At 37.4% G+C, this 17,470-nt stretch overlaps 1 protein-coding gene across 1 annotated transcript in view; it reads left to right on the top strand.

The window, feature by feature from the left end:
* The first annotated feature begins 5,480 nt into the window (after positions 1–5,480).
* Positions 5,481–17,470, top strand: part of DOCK4 (dedicator of cytokinesis 4) — a 274,676-nt gene continuing 262,686 nt past the window's right edge. Inside the window, 4 exon segments of the mRNA XM_065883569.1 lie at positions 5,481–5,580; positions 8,126–8,166; positions 10,164–10,219; positions 14,162–14,258. Coding sequence (XP_065739641.1) covers positions 5,481–5,580; positions 8,126–8,166; positions 10,164–10,219; positions 14,162–14,258 — 294 coding nt within the window.

Here is a 17,470-nt window from a genome sequence, read left to right as displayed (position 1 = left end):
TGTTCTCCGCAACAAGAGAAGCCACCGCAATGAGAAGCCCACATACCGCAACGAAGAGTAGCCCTCACTCGCCACAGCTAGAGAAAGCCCACGCACAGCAATGAAGATCCAACACAGCCAAAAATAAATAAATTAAAAAAAAAAAAAAAAAAAATAGTTCAAGTTCTCTTGGGAGTTTGGGACTAGCAGATGCAAACTATTATACATAGGATGGATAAACAACAAGGTCCTATAATAAACCATAATAGAAAAGAAAAAAAATAACTATGGGTATCTATATATGGTGACATCATAACTAGACTTACTGTGGTGATCATTTTGAAATGCATAGAAATATTGAATCACTGTATTGTACACCAAGAACTAACATAGTGCTGTAGGTCAATTATACTTCAAAAACAAAAAAACAAACTTATAGAAAAAGAGATGAGATTTGTGGTTACCATAGGTGGAAGGGGGAACTGGATGAAGACAGTGAAAGGTACAAACTTATTTATAAGATAAATATTAGAGATGTAATGTACAACATGATAAATATAATTAACACAGCTATATGTTATATATGAAAGTTGTTAAGACTAAATCCTAAGAGTTCTCATCACAAGAAAAAAAATCTTTTTTCTATTTCTTTAATTTTGTATCTATATGAGATGATGGATGTTCACTAACTTTACTGTGATACTCATTTCATGATGCATGTAAGTCAAATCATTATTGCTGTACAGCTTAAACTTAGTACTATATGTCAATAAAAAAAGAAAGAAAAAGTAGTTCAAGTTCTCAAGTAGAAAGACACAGATAAATAAATAGTATGTGATACCTTGCCCTATTTAAGGTGTGGTCAGAGCGCCCTTGGAGCACAGATGAAAGAGTAAATGATTCCATTTGGGCCCAAGGATGGGGAAAAGGAAGTAGGAAATTGAAAGGGCTAACCTTGGAGCTAGACCTAAAACTAAGGCTACTTTGCAGTATCCGGTGTAGGAGGGCTGGGGAATGCAACTCCTGCAAAGGCGATAATAATGTTTAAAGGCACTGAGGCCTGCATGAAAGAACTTGATGAGAATTTAGGTATGACAGTGTGGAGGGCAGTGTGTGGAGAGGTAGCTGGGATGGGAGCCTGGAAAGGTAGCAGGAGAGCAGTGGTAAAGGACTTTGTAGGAGATACTGAGAACAGGCTTTCCCTCTGCTTCATCAGATGGCTGTTGCAGGTGGGGACAGATGTCCATTCTTTCAGAACTCAGGCAGTGACTAAAACCAAAGCAAGGCTGGTCTGGGGACCGAGTGCTTCAGTTATATATCATGCTCTGCAGTGCTGAGCTGAAGGGCCTCTTCCAGACTCTCAGAATTGCAGGCTGGCAGGGACCTTTCAGTTCACCTTGTCTAGCTCCTTTGTTTTATAGAGGAGCCATCTGAAGCCCAGTGAGACTGAAGAACTTAATAGCTTGCCTTTAATAGTTATCAAATATGATATAGCTGAAGAGTGAAGTCAGAATTCACCCACGCAGACTTCTTGGGTAAGAAATGAGGTGATACACTGTTATGACCCAGACAACCTGTCATCCCAGTTTTAAACAGCTCCTATGAAAGAATGAGTTTTCACAGGTAATATAGTTTGGTTCTTAGAATTTTGAGCACCCTCTTAAAATAGAATTGCCCATAATAAAGGAACCTGACTGCCTAAGACTAGAACACGTAACAGTAATGGCTCTGCCCTCATTCATCCCCTCAGCGATTATTTACCGAGTTCAGTTTGTGTGCCAGGCTCTGAACTGAATTAGGTAGACAACTGGGAGCTAGAACTAACCTCGTCCTTATATCCATGGAACTTAGTCTGTTGCAGGAGACATCATTCAAAAACTTGCACAAATAAGAGGGGATGGTTGAGTAGTATATGGTGCTATGAGAGTGTGCAGTTGGGGTGAGGGGATGTGTGTCGAGGAAAGCTGCTCTGAGAAGTGGCCACTGAATCCACATCTGTAGGGTGAATACAGCTTAACTTGGTGGGGAGGGAAAGGAAGAGTATTCCTTGCAAGGGGTCGATCATGGGCAAAGTCCTGTGTGGGAGGGAGTATAACAAGGAAGGTCTTTGTGACCAGAGTATAGAAAGTCAGGGTTGAGAAGTACAGGATGAAACCAGAAAAGGGCAGGACCTTACAGGCTGTAGTACTGATTTTTTCTATTATTCTCAGAGCTTTGATATATTTATGAGGATGATGACATCATCAAATGTGAATTTTGAAAAGACCTCTGTAACTGCTGTGTGAGAAATGGATTGGAGAGGAACCTGAGTATATGGGCACAGCCCTATAAGGAGACTGCTAGAGAAGGCCAGGCAAGAGGTGATAGCGAAGCTAGGGCAGTGGTGGGAGTGGAGAAGTTGAGAAGAAGATGGCTTTGGGAGATATCAAAGAGATAAGGCCATTGTGATGTGGGTCTTGGACTGGATATGTGGGTCGGGGGCATGTGAATGACTCCTGGGTTTCTGGCTTGTAGAGTCGTTGGACACAGTGCTACCATTCGACAGAATTGGGGGCAATGGACGAGGATCTGGCTTGGAGACATGTAAGGATTGTATCAGCTAAATGGTGGCATGAAATAAAAGGAAAACAACCCCATCAAACTGTTGTCTGATATGGCATGATATGTCTTATTACCTTTTCCTTTAAAGAAAAGAAATTGAACCTAATAAAATTTTCCTGATGCCACATATCCAAAAAGCATTTAAGTACAAGTGTGACAGAATCAAAGGGACCTCTGGTGGTCTTATAGATGCTGTATTGAGGAAGGACAACCGTGGAGACAGGGAGCCTTCCGGGAAGGCTTTCCAGCGGCCCTTTGGAGTGATGCAGAGAAATCCACCTAGGAATAGCGAGAGAAAGCAGGACTTACAGCAGAAGACTAACATTTTAGAGTGGGTGATTGGGAGAGAGAAAATTGCTTAGATTTGGCTGGAGGCGGAGGGGAGATAATGAATTCAGTTGAAGCCATGCTAAGTTTTAGGTGCTTAGACCTCTAAATAGAGATATACAAGTTGGAAGTTTGTGTCAGCTGCTGAGGCCACAGATCAGGACTGGAGAGAGACTTGGCAAGTCATATAGTGACAGGTGATTCTGGAAGTCTTAGCACGTTCTCCAAATAGGGAGAATGTATATGGATCGAAGGAAAAAAAGTATAGTTTTACAACTGAGATATTTATTAAATAGCTAGAGTATACCAGACAGTGTGGTAAATTATTTCTGATAGTTGCCTTATTTAATCCTCTACTACCTTTTGCAGTTTCTTCATTGTTACCCGCATTTTCCTCATGAGGTAATGGAGATTCTGAGAGGTTGGTATATTGACCAGAGTCACACAGCTAATAAATGGTCAGATCTGGGTTCAAACCCACGTCTCATGATGCCAAGTTTGATGTTATTTTCCTACACCCAGCCTTTTTGACAGCAACATTTAAGAAGAGGGTTAGGGAAAGAAGGTCTACAGAAGAAGGCTGGAGGGTATGAGAGAAGCAGTAGAAAATTCAAAAGAAGATAGACTCCTGAAAGGCAATATGAATGTGGTCACAGTTAGGGAACAGGGCAGTTTCAGAACACAGTGAAGTGAAGGGCCGAGGCATGAAGGGATGGTGAAGAAATGGAATTCGTGAATGGTACTGCCATGTTCGAGAAGGCGATGAGGGGTAGGACAGAGCGACCAGCAATAGGGGACATAGTCATGGCAGCCTTGGGAGTTACAAGAGCGTTTGTGAGTGGTAAGAGCTGTACACAGAGCTGGGTTGGGTGCCTGTACACATAGACCTCTCATAGAAGCATCAGTAGTGCAGGGTTGAGACACTAGGGTTGTGAGAGATTAAGGTAACTTCATGAGTGTAGACAGGCAATTCTGGGTACAAGCTTGCTTTGGAGTCTTTTAAATTGTACTCAATCTGCTGTCTATTCAGTTGTTGATCCCTTATAAGAAGAGGTCTCTGAATTATTATTTGAAGTAATCTGTCAAGATATACAGACCTTTGATTATTTTTCAAGCAGACATGTCTTCTAGGACATCAACATGAGGTCATAGGGTATTTATGGTTATAGTTAGAAAATGACATCATGAACTAGTGCTTATCTAAAATGTTCTAACTTGGTTACTATGTAGTTATTTTTATCTATCTCATGTACTTTAGGTTATGTTTTCTGTCCTGTGTTTTGACTGCTACCGCTAATTTTGTTTTGAGATCGTAAAACAGCTTTAGACTTCTCTGAAAGCCCATTACTTATTGGCATGTTTTCATTTATTGACAGGTTCATGTATTCCTTCAGGCTTTTAAAACACATTCATAGCAATAACAATAATTTATTTTGGGGATTGGAGTTGTATCTAAGTCTCACCATCTGAAAGAGAATTATAAAATTCACTTCCAAAATTTTGGGCTTTTAAAAATCATGCAGTCAAAACATTTACTATTGTTTTTTTGGATGTGAATTGCAAGGTGGTTTCAGCGTGTATAGTATTTAACAGGAGATGTCTCTTTCTCTTTTCGTGTGTTGAGGTACATTTTTAAAATTTTCTATCCTTGTATCCTTTATGACTCAAGTGTTACTTTCCCGGGGAGAATCACTGTGCTTTTATTCTCCCTTAACCACTCAAATCACGTAGGGATGGTTAATCTGTGCACTCTTTCTCTCTGGTATCCTAGTCCTGCCCAGCCCTGTGAAATGTTTCAGAAACCAATCAGTCTGTAACCATTAGGTTAAGGCTAAATGGTAACTCCCCTCAATTCCAAATGGTCTGAGAGCTGAGGCATGTGGGAACTGTCACGGTGGCCGTGTGTTTAGACCCAGGGGAGAGGTCCAGGCATCACCATTGCTTACTACAGAACCAGAAGACTGCTTTAATGCCACATACTGGGCTAGGCCCTGGGGACATATTAATGAGCAAATAGGTGCAGTCCCTTCTCTTGAGGACTTTCTGGAAAAGAAATATCCTGCAAACAGCATAGCAGAAAGGTAAACCAAGCTTATTAATAAGTAAGAAATATATTCCTTACTTATTTTTTATTTATTTATTTTTTTGCGGTACGCAGGCCTCTCACTGTCGTGGCCTGTCCTGTTGTGGAGCACAGGCTCTGGACGTGCAGGCTCAGGGGCCATGGCTCATGGGCCCAGCCGCTCCGCGGCATGTGGGAACTTCCCGGACCGGGGCACGAACCCGTGTCCCCTTCATCGGCAGGCGAACTCTCAACCACTGCGCCACCAGGGAAGCCCAATTCCACATCTTTGAAATTTGTATTAATAACACTTATTCAACCAAGAAGTTGGCGAATTATGTAAACTTAAAGATTGACTTTCTTCAAGAATCTGTCAAATTAGGATATGACAGCTGGCTCTAGCTATCAATGTATATTTCCTACTCACATTCATTTTTCCTAGTCAATAACATTTAATAGTAAGCAGTATTAACTGGCTGTAACTGATATTATGATCATCTCCATATAATCTATGTCATTTCTTACAGTTATTGCCAGTTTTCGAGGAACTGTCCCCTATGGCCTGTCATTGGAAATTGGAGATACAGTTCAGATCCTGGAGAAGTGTGATGGTAAGTAGACTAGTGTTGATTGTTTGAGGTTGTATAAACAATCTCCTGCAACACTGGACAGTTCATAAAGTTTACAGATTGTTTCCATACTTCTATCAATCCCTGGAATTTCCCCAGTAGTCACAGTGAACCATTTTTAACAAAACTTTTTTCTTGCATATTGAATGTTTGGCTTATGGGAAAGCATTATTCGGTATTTTTAAGCTGATTGTATTTTTTCCTAATATTATTTACTTATATTCACTAGATGCCAACATAGAAAGCAATTGAGACTATTGAATTTGTGAAAGTTCATGACTTGGGGCCAAACAAGAAGGCCTTTCTTAGAATGTCAGGAGTCTGGTGGGTTCCCCAGGACAGAAAGAAAGAGGTCTAGAGCAGAAATGCCTTACCCCAGGTTGGGTAACCAGATGCCTCCAGGTGGGACTCCTGCCCAGGCCAACTCTGCTCTAGTCCTGCAGCCATCTCCTCACCTCCCTCAAATCTGGGCTGAAGTTATTCACTGCATTTGAAAAGTTAAATGAACTTGTATGATTAATTTATGTATCTCATTCAATCGACCTAATATGTATGTTCTCAAATGCTTCTGTTCCTGGTCAACAAAACATCCTTAAACTCTAGTCCTTAAAAAGATCCCAGATGAAATGACTACTCTTTTTTTCTTATCAAAATGGCCACATTGTAAAGTTCTATCAGTATATCCAAAGATAACTGTTTTTTCTCTTAATATATTGTCCTTATTAGGAATTTATAATATGGTAAGATTCTATCATATCAAGGTTCATTATTGGCAAAATTGTGTTCTCCCAAATAGAACTATTACTTTTAGTTAGAGCCTGTTATTAAATTGTGGTGATACATGGACATTTATTTTGTCCAATGTAACTAATAAAAATAAAGGTTTTCTCTGTCATTGCCAGATATATTTTGTTTCTATTTTCTTTACAGATAAATATAAAGTCTGTTTTGAATTGGTGAAAATGGGCTTCACAACTATAGGGGCTGTATTTTTGGTTTTTTAATTAATTAATTAATTAATTTTTGGCTCTGTTGGGTCTTCGCTTCTGTGCGAGGGCTTTCTCTAGTCGCGGCAAGAGGGGGCCACTCTTCATTGCGGTGCGCAGGCCTCTCACTATCGCAGCCTCTCTTGTTGCGGAGCACAGGCTCCAGACGCGCAGGCTCAGTAGTTGTGGCTCACGGGCCTAGTTGCTCCGCGGCATGTGGGACCTTCCCAGACCAGGGCTTGAACCCGTGTCCCCTGCATTGGCAGGCAGATTCTCAACCACTGCGCCACCAGGGAAGCCCCTGGGAGCTGTTTTATAACCTGAAAACCTTTCTGTATGATGTAGTTGGACAGAGACCTCTCTGTGACATATCTGCAATTCTCAAAAAGTTTTGGTTTCTGTTAAAATAGTTGTTTAAGAATGGCTATATTTCTTGGATGGATGTCTTTAAGGGATATAGTAAACCCTGACATTATAGAGATTCCATTTCTCAATTCATTCTGTTCTCTCCAGATTGATTTCAGAGTGATGTTTTACAATATATTCTTTTGAGAAAACTTATGAGGAGCAAAAATATTTAAATGCAAATCTCAAATACTTCTTTCTAAAAGTTCAATTAATCAAAAGAAGATTCAATTCCATAGAACATTTGTTACATGATAAAAATAATTTCTTACCAATAAGCAAAATGGTTTTTGTTCTTGAAGAAAAAATAAATTGAAAATAATACATTAATAGGGGGCTATATATTAACCATATAAATATATATATGTATGTATGTATCTATCTATATATGTATATATATATACACACCCTGTAATTGTTTTAAACTATAAAAAGATATGTTCCCCATTAAGGATAGTGCCATAAAATTGATTCAGAGTTCCTTGGAGATTAAGTAACAGGCATTCTACAGAATAAAAACTATGTGTGGATGAAAGAGTGCCATTAGTTCTCTTAATAGATGAGACTTGGCTTCACTCTTCTTAGGCTATCAGACTGATCCTAACCCAAGACAGTAAGCTGAAGAAATGTGTGAATTCACTACAGAACTGCTGGCTGAGCACTATGCTTTGATGGTATAGTCTGGGCTTTGTAGTCAGGCAAAGAGAATTTGGAACTATGTTAAATCTTGTGTAGATTTTTGAATTTCCCTGGGATGTAGTGTAGCGTTTTATAAAATGAAGTGAAACTAAGCTCAGAGAGGTCAATTAATTTGCCCAAGATTCAACAGCTAATAAGTAGCAAAGCCAGAATTTAAGCGCAATACTCTGATTCCAAAGCCTTTATTTCCGTTATGCATGCTTCTATTTTTCATGTACGTTTCCAATACAATTTGTAAATGATTTTATTAATAGAAGACTTAAACTAGTAGTCACTTGACTGTTAGTCGAGCCTAATCCCAACCCCCATTATGTTTATACCTAGAATATTTATATGTAGGGTAAAATTCCATCAGTAAAGGACAGATTGATTTCTAATCATTTCTTCAAAGTATTGTAATGATTTATTGAAATATGACCATGATTATTTCTCCACAGGCTGGTACAGAGGATTTGCCTTAAAAAACCCAAATATCAAGGTAAAAATTATTGCTTTTAACCATAATTATGGGATTTTTAAGAAAGACAGTTATTTTTCTTTATTTCATTATACAATTGAAATTACAGTTGGGACTCTTAGTTGAAATACTAAATGGCAATACAGATTTTCATAATTTTGGAAATTCTTTTGAACTTGGATTATAGTTAAGACATGCTATTCAAATGATAATCCTATGTAGCTCTTGAAATTTATACTGAGAAGACCTTAATAGGCTTACTATATATATATAAAAAAATCTTTTTGAAGTGTTAGTTTCACAGAGAGTGAAAGTAAAATTCAGGCAGGGGAAATATATATATTCCAAAAGAAACACTGAATAGAGGTATTTAATCTTTAAGTTGTTTGTGGCATCATTTGTAAAAAGTTGGTGTGGAGAAACAGGTTTATTGTAGGGTATGTTAAGAGTCCCTTTGGATTTGAGGAGCTGAAATGTGGGAAAATCATATAAAGAGTCCATCTTTCTTACCATTACAGACAAAAACTAAGACTCATTATCCTTTATATAGCTATATACATCCTAAAGAATTATAGTAGGAAGTAATATGATTTTTCTTTTACCTTTCATTTATGTAGTTTATGGTTTTGACACTAATCCTCGCTAATATCTATACTTTTTCTAATACTTTGTTCTAATCTACCCATGCTACCCACATTTCTCTAATATTTTTTTTACATGTCATGTTCATTTTTCAGTTTAATTCTGGTTTTACTAGGATTGTAGATAAGAAATTGTATCATTTCTCATTACCAAAGTCTAATATAAGTAATCTAAACTCTTTTGTCTGCCTTTCTGCTTAAATATACCTTTTTTCCGGATCATCCAACTGTGTTTATTACTTTATTTCATTTATTTTAGGCCATTCTAAAGGAGAGCCTGATACTTTAACCCTCATTTAAAGTTATTTTTGGACATCTGCAGGCACATGCAAATGTAGCTTCAGTATTTAATTTTTCATTTAGTACATGCTTGAGAAAAAATGTGTTATGGTTTGTTACTTCTGTTACTCTTTGAACCTCAAGTTCTGACTTTTTCTTGTTAATTACTATAATTACTCTATTTGTTATTCCTACCATATTAAGGTAAATTTAAATTCCAAAGGGAAAAAAAAGTTATTTTTTTAACCTATATACCTATTTACTACTGTTGTATATTACAGAACTTGCTAGTTAAATTTTATATTATCCTTGGATCCACAGTGGTGATAATGTATTCAAATGACATTTGTTTTCCTAAATATTTAATTGAATTTGTCATTTAATTGTACCTAAAAAATCATTCAGAGAATATTGTTGTTTAATGGATAATAAAATTGATGCTCTTCTTTTTAATGTTGTTTTTTTCAATTTCTCATTTAGAACAAAGGAATAATTTCCTTGCCCTAGCTTTTCCCTACAATAAAAGGCTTTAAGCTAGCGTGGCTTCTTTTGTTTAATTTTTATCCCGTCAAAATGGCAGCCTGGTGATTAATTGCTGCTATGTTTTCATCAAAGATCTTCCCTAACATGTAATACACAGATTGTTTCCAGATTCATAGTGGTATTTTTTAGTATATATTTTTAAATAGACACATGAGTATTTTTGGAGAGAAGAAAAAGAACTACAATGAAAACAAACAAACAAAAACCCCCTTCTTTCAATACTGGAGTATTAAAAAAAAATTCTTATTCAACATGCTTTCTATATAGAATTCTTGAAAATATAAAAATTTTCTGTTTTATAAAGAATATACTTTTGAGTGGGATTTAATTTTTTGATTATATTTATTTTAAAGTATCTCTAAATTTGTAAACTGGTAAGTAGTAGAAAATAAAATGAATGGGTCTAAGCTACAATAGATTTAGCCTAAAGAATATGTTAGAGATTCCTTCTTCCTAGTATTGTTATGGTTGTGTGGCTATATTTTATACATATGACTTACAAAACTAACTCTGCTGTAATAGCTAGAACCATAACCTGCATGTTTTCTCTTCCAGGGTATATTTCCTTCCAGCTACGTTCACTTGAAAAATGCCTGTGTAAAGAACAAAGGGTAAGAAATGAATTTTATTAGTAGTTGAAGGATTTTTCATAGAACCATTACTTATTTTGGAATTTGAAGACTTAGTAATTGTCTTGAAAAATGAACTATAGAAAATCATGCCGTTGTCTGTGTTGTTTGATAAAGACAGATTACACTAAGGCAGTTGGTGGAGAAAATTAAAGAACCACATCTGTGTGTTGGACAACAGTAGGATCTAGGGCTCTGGAGGTCTCTCATTGTCCAGAAATCATGGAATCGGCCTAATCTTTTTTTTTTTTTTAACATCTTTATTGGAGTATAATTGCTTTACAATGGTGTGTTAGTTTCTACTTTAAGCAAAAGGAGTTGGTTTTTCTTGGTTTCCTGCTGTGTAGGGACGCATGGCAGTCACACCCATCAAATGCTGAGTCATGTCTCAACCCCAGGAATTTCCTAGATTCACTACTGAATTATAAGCAGCCAAGTCTGCCATTATTTTCCTATTTGGGGTTAATACCATATCCTTGTGTGACCATTTCACAAAGCCACTATTCTGCTTCAGAGAACATCATTTCTGTGCTGTTTGTTTGATTGAGCTCATTGATCACTTAGGATTTCTGATATATTTGAAAAGGTTTTCCCAGTCTGTGTCCAAAAGGACTTAAAGCAGCTGTTATGATAAAAGATTATTCAAATACAATATCACAGAATGAAAGAGTAGCACTTGCTTATTTAAGTGGTTAACATAAGCAGATTATTCATTTTAAGTGAATCCAAATATTTGCTGCCAATGTCACAAGGAATATGCATTGGATCACTGAATAATTTTCATTTTATGACAAAAGAAACAATGCAGGTTGTACCATAAAAATTTCATTATTCATCAAATGGCAAAAAATAGGAATTTATTAAAGCACATTTTAAAGCATATTAAATTATATCTTCAAACTTTATTTTTACCAGAAAAGTTCCATGGAGGCTATTCAAATGGGTGATTCTTATATCCACTCTCTATAAAGGTAGAGTATTAAATCTTAGCTCAGTGAAATAATTTCTTCAGGTGGCTGAGAGTATATGGTATAACTACTTTGAGTATGTGGATAAAACTTAAAGAGTCTAGGAGATCCTTATGTTATATGTCTTCTATATGTCAGTTACTTTAAGCAGTATTATTATTATTATTTTGATAGTAGTAGTAATTATTTAAAACAGTAGATTAAAAACATAATTCTAATAATTACCACTACTATTACTCTTTTAAAAAATATGTGTCCATCAGAAATGTTGTGCAGTAATAATCCACCAGAAGTGAGTCAAGCAGAGTTATTAATCCTTTTGGAATTCTTCCACCAGGCTCTATCCAGCTCCCTTCAAGTAAGCCAAGGGACACTCCAGAAAACACATGCTTACTCTTTGTTCTGACCTTTCTGCCCTAGTGATCTGGTCTAGGCAATGTTGAAACCCAGGGTTTCTACCCTGTCCCTTAAAGAGTCCACTTGAGCAGACCCCCTGCAGCCAGAGTTCTTTGCTGCCTTTGCCCCAAGCCCCACCCTGATCCCCTCAACTCTCCAGAGCAGAGGGCCACCCAGCCCCCATCTTACCTTCTGACCGAGGAAGAGAAAAGAGAAGATGCTAGCAAAAACGTCAAGCATCACTTCACCCAGTGAAAGTCCTCTCTCTCAAACTGTATTGGGGTGGGACATAATTTTAATTGAAACAAGTATCTTCTTTTATTTTTTTATTTTTATTTTTGTCCCAGCCAGTAAGTGGTGAGTATCTGGCTCCCTTGAGTCCGAGGAAGTTTATATATGGGTAAAGGTGTCTCAGAATTTGGTCGTGTAAGTTTAAGACTTGGTTGTGGGTTCTCCACCTGAAAGAGGGCATGATAAACATTATACAGCAAGAGAACTTCAGGGGAGAACCAAAATTTATTTTCTTAAAAAAAAAATGTTGGAATTCATTGAGACTTTAGGTTCTAGGACTATTAACTGGAAGAAAAACTTTAGCCTGAAAACATTCAAAAACACGTGTTGCCAGGTGATTGCTTTCCCAGAGAGGAACCTCTTTGGGATTTTGATGTTACCTGCCTTATTTTCAGAGGATTAGCACCCTGATTGCCCACCAGGATGAAATAGCTGCAAAGTTCATCTCAGAATAACTGAACAAAATATAATTTCAGGGGCAACTACTTATGACAGACTGTTTGAATGTTGATTTTGGTATAATTAAAAGGAAACAGCTGCCTCACCTAAAATGGCAATTCTGTGCTTCTTAAAAATTTACATTTTGGTTGAACAAACCCCAAATCAACTTCCCACAGACAGAATTGCCTTTATGTTCTTTCCTGGGTCTTCAGAGCAATGCAGGACTGACGGGGTCCTTAAATTATAGTTTGTGAGGTCACTTCTCTATTGTTTAATTCCTGCTGAGGTCATTTCAGTTTTTAGATGTTAAGTAGGTTGTTGAGTTTTCCTGGAAATTCACTGTTCCCTCCTGACCTTGCATTCTATCATTTTATAGTCTCTGTGTCCAGATATTCATCCTTTAAATTGCAACAGCTGCTTCAAAAGCAAAATAAATGCACTACCATTTAAAAATGTCGTATTACGTAGACTTGATAAAAGGTTCTATATATGTCACAGTTCATATATTACTGTTTACTTTTATTTCTAGTTTTATAACCCAGCTTTACATTTTCAGCAGTGTTTAATCTCTAGAAAGGAGTAAAACATTCACAGGGTCAGTACTTTAGCAGCAGTATGAAATGAGAAGAGGCTCTGTTGGTGAAGAAATCAAGGCAAGATTTTAATTCCCACACTTGCTGTCAAGAAAACTTTACAAAGAAAATTATATGCACTTTGGACACAACGTCAAAAAGGAATGCAGAGCAGTTATTGGCCTCATGCTATGAAGTAATTTTTCCTTGATCATCCATGTAACCTGGTTCAGTGTCTACATATTAGATATTGTCCTTGGAAAAAAATACTCAAATGAAGAGATAATCCCCATCAGTACAGTCAGTTAGCATTCTTTTGAGAAGCTGTAGTATTAATAGGCACTCACCCATTTTAAGCTGTGCAAAAACTGGAAGAATTTGAAAAAAGAAACTAGAGGCGAGAAAAAAAGGTTATTGTATGTCAAAGATAGAGTACAGAAGACCAATTCAATCTTCTGTTTTTTCCCTCCATCTCCTTCTATATCTCCTTAATATAAGGACCACTATACATACCCTGCTAGATGTTGGTATGAATATTTTCCAAGTATAGTTTCTGACGTTTAGAAAAGAAATAGGAGAAATATATTACCTTAATCATGAGCGGAGCGTTCTGCAATGGATATTCAAATATCTGTGATGTCAAACCCTTAATAAGTTCCGTGATGCATGACAACATTACTGATAGTAGTAATCATTTCTCATGGTCTTGTTGGCAAGTCATGAAAATGAAGTGTTAATGAGAACAAGTGAGTGTTCAGTCAGTATATCAGTGTCTAGTTGTTTAGAACGGTGAGTTAGTTTAGATGTTTGCAGCCATCAAAGCCTGATCGTTGAACGAGCCTGTCCCTCCCTTTGAGTCCTATAGTCATAGAGCTTGGAAGGCAAAAGCCATCTCACAGTTTATGTAGCCTGGTGACCTCATGTTACACACAAGGACTTTGGGACTTGGAGAAGTTAAACGAGTTGCTCTTTAGAGGTCAAACTGTGGCTGGAGCAGAACTCTTCTGCTATTGTTGCTTCACCACCACACTGCTCAGACTTGATCTGGATAAAGTGGCTGGTCGTTCTGTTATGGTACTGCCGTAACCCACTTTGCATTCCTCACACAAGTTCATGATTGGATCCTGGTTACTGTCTGCAGAAGCAAAAATAACTCTGCAGCTTCCTTTCCTGGTTGGTCTTTTAGAGTGTTTAAAAGAAGATTATTGCCTATGTCATTTGCATATACACTTTGTTGTTGTTGTTCAATTTCACAGACAATTTGAAATGGTTATTCCCACTGAAGACTCTGTTATCACGGAAATGACATCAACATTAAGAGACTGGGGAACCATGTGGAAACAACTCTATGTGGTATGTAACTTTTTAATGGCATCATGTTTCCGATAAAGAATTGTTTTAAGAAATATTTGAGCACATGCTGTAAGTCACTAGTACTCCTCCAGGAATTAGGGATAGAGAGCTTAATAAGACTCAGTGTTGTTTTAATCCCTGTGTCCATCTAGAATGGATTTTGCAAGTTCTTTTTCAAGCCGCACGAAGGTAAAAGATCACTTTCCTGGCATCTAATCAAATAGGATGGTTTACATGGAACCAGGGTTAGGCTTTCTGAATACATTTAATTTTCAGGGGGAACTAAACTTATTTTCAATACAATTTTCATATTGGTGGTATTTTTTATGTTCTAATTCTCTATAAATTATTCAAGTATAATAAAAATGATAGGCTGCTTAGCCAGAATCAATGAGAATGTTCTAAATATACAAGAGAAAGAAATGTTTCTTGGGGAAAAAAGGGGTCAGTGTTTTGGGTATATATATATATATATATATATATATATATATATATATATATACCTATTTACATGTTATACTTACTGAGAGTCTTCTGTGGTGCAAACCCTGTGGGAAGTACTCTATATGTAGTATCTCATTTAATCCTTACTACCACTCAAGGAAATAAAAGACTATGATCATCCTGAGTTTACAAATGAGGAAAATGAGGCCGAGAGTGAAGAACTTGCTGGAGGCCAAGTAGTTGGAAAATGGCTGAGCTGGGATTCAGATGTAAATCTAGTATCCTCCCCTCACTCTGAACCACTGTATATGGGGAATTGGGGGTGACATTTTGGGGAAGATGAATTTATTTCTTCTCTGATTTTCAAAGGAATTTATAGAACAGCTTAATCATTTGAAGGGATGTGCTCAAAATACAAAGGTGTACTTATCCTGACAAAATGATTTGAAATAGCCTGTCAAAGAGAAAATCCAAATTAGTGAGGGATATGGGCACAAAATGACCATTTTTATTTTCTGCTACATAGAAAATGCAATAGGGGCACTTCCCTGGTGGCGCAGTGGTTAAGATTCCACCTGCCAATGCAGGGGAACATGGGTTTGAGCCCTAGTCTGGGAAGATCCCACGTGCCGAGGAGCAACTAAACCCATGTGCCACAACTACTGAGCCTGCACTCTAGAGTCTGTGAGCCACAAGTACTGAGCCCGCGAGCCACAACTACTGAGGCCCGCACGCCTAGAGTCTGTTCTCTGCAACAAGAGAAGCCACCGCAATGAGAAGGCCACGCACCGCAACGCAGAACAGCCCCTGCTCGCCACAGCTAGAGAAAACCTGCGTGCAGCAATGAAGACCCAGTGCAGCCATAAATAAATAAATTAATTAATTAGAAAAAGGAAATGTAATAGGATAGTTCATTGAGGCAAGAAAATCTTTAAAAGTCACTAATAAAAACCCTTTTGATGTTGGATTTCTCTGACCATGCCCTCCTGGAGCTGGTGGCGTTAGAGCTCACTACTCAAATCCACAAGATGATCTTAGATGAAACACAGTGTCTAGGCTTTGCTGGGGTGAGGTAAATGCACTGTCAAGATAACTGAACTCAAGGGCTCTGTGCTGGGAGACTACAAAGGAAATGCAGATCTCCTTTTTAGACTTAAAAAAATTTGTGTTGGAAAGAATATAAAACCCAAGTATTATTTCATTTAATATTGTACCTGACACTAACATGGAAAATGAAACTATGTGAAATTTTCAAATCACTGCATCCTAAGTACCCACTATAAAAATAATGACAGTGTAATTGTCAACCATTAGCTGAGCTAAGGCACCAGCACTTTTCCTTTTATGTAGCTGCTGGTGAGGAACAGAGTTGAATTTCCACTTGATTCTTCCTTATCTAGCTATTTTTGCCTGCTTTTGAGGCTGTGAGCATCTATTTTGGGGACATACTTGATTGGCTTGAAAACCTATGTGTTGTAAGCTCTAGGAGTAACCTTCTCACCTCCTACCGTCCTAAGTGACGGAAACAGAGAGAATTTTTTCTAAGTTTCCTTGGATACTGGAATGGTAGTCAGTTCTATTAGGAAAAAATATGAAGTTTATCCTGGAAGTACCAGGTTTTTGACCTTGAGAAGGAGGCTGACTTGACTCTGTCAGACCTTTTGGTTTCTCTTTTCCTGATGTAAACGTTTTTGCTAAATGTTTTAGTTCAAGTTCATCATGCTTGAGTGTATTGGGGTACTGTCTGTGGTCTTTCCTAACAGTTTTAAGGCTAGCTTCTCCACTGCAAGCTTCTCCACTGGAAGGTGCTTGATGAGCCACTAATATCTTGTCAATTGTAAGTAGTATATGAGATATACTTAATATATGTAGGGCATTTAGCATAAAAAAGCACATGGCAGATGCTTGAGAAATGCTACTTGCTCTTTTTAATAACATTGGTAATGGCCTAATTAATGTCCTTTAAAATATCACTTAGTAAAGTATCAGTAATCTAACCACAAAACTTTTAGGAGAAATACAGCAGCCATCTTTTACCAAGTACTTTTGTGCGGGCCTTTGGGTGGGTATTTCACCTCTCTCTTCTGTGGGACTCTGCCAGGTAGTTTTTATTCTCGAAGCTCATCAAAGATAATCTATCCAGGGTCCCATGCTAAGTGGGAAAGCCTGGCTGTAAACTGAGGTCTGCTGCTCAAAAAATGATATTATTTTCATCTTGAGGCAAACCAAAACTTACCCATTCTCTACAACACTAAAATATTTACAGTTCACTTTTTGCAAAAAATATTGCAGAAATTTTCTGATACATTGTAAAAATGTTTAGATATTTTTCTATTTTAAGTGTTTAATATTGTACCCTACCTTTTTCATTTGACATTAAATCAAAAGCATTCTTCACGTTTCCTGAACAGTCTTCATAACTATCCAATTTTTAAAATCCAGTTTTTAAAGAAACATCATTTTCTGACTAGCTGTCAAAACAGATATGTACTGTTTTCATGCACTAGTAGGGAGGGTTTGCTGGTCAGGACTGCAGTATGTCACTGTTCCTGCCACCTCTTCCTGAAAGGGAAAGCGGACCAACTTGTTTTCCTTTTATAAAGGATCTGACTTCTTCTCAGCTCAATGTTCTCTTAGACTTAAGAACTAGAGGCGACATTATTAGGAAATCAAGCCCATTCTTCTGGACAACTGCAGAACGCCTTCCCCAAGAGCAGGACAAGTGACTTTCACACTGTGACAGTCATTTTAAGCAGAGCTGACTCTCT

This window comes from Phocoena phocoena, chromosome 9 (assembly GCF_963924675.1).
Source record: "Phocoena phocoena chromosome 9, mPhoPho1.1, whole genome shotgun sequence".
Taxonomy (NCBI): Eukaryota; Metazoa; Chordata; class Mammalia; order Artiodactyla; family Phocoenidae; genus Phocoena; species Phocoena phocoena.
The sequence above is the reverse complement of the archived record's forward strand: the minus strand, read 5'-3'. Positions and strand labels throughout refer to the sequence as shown.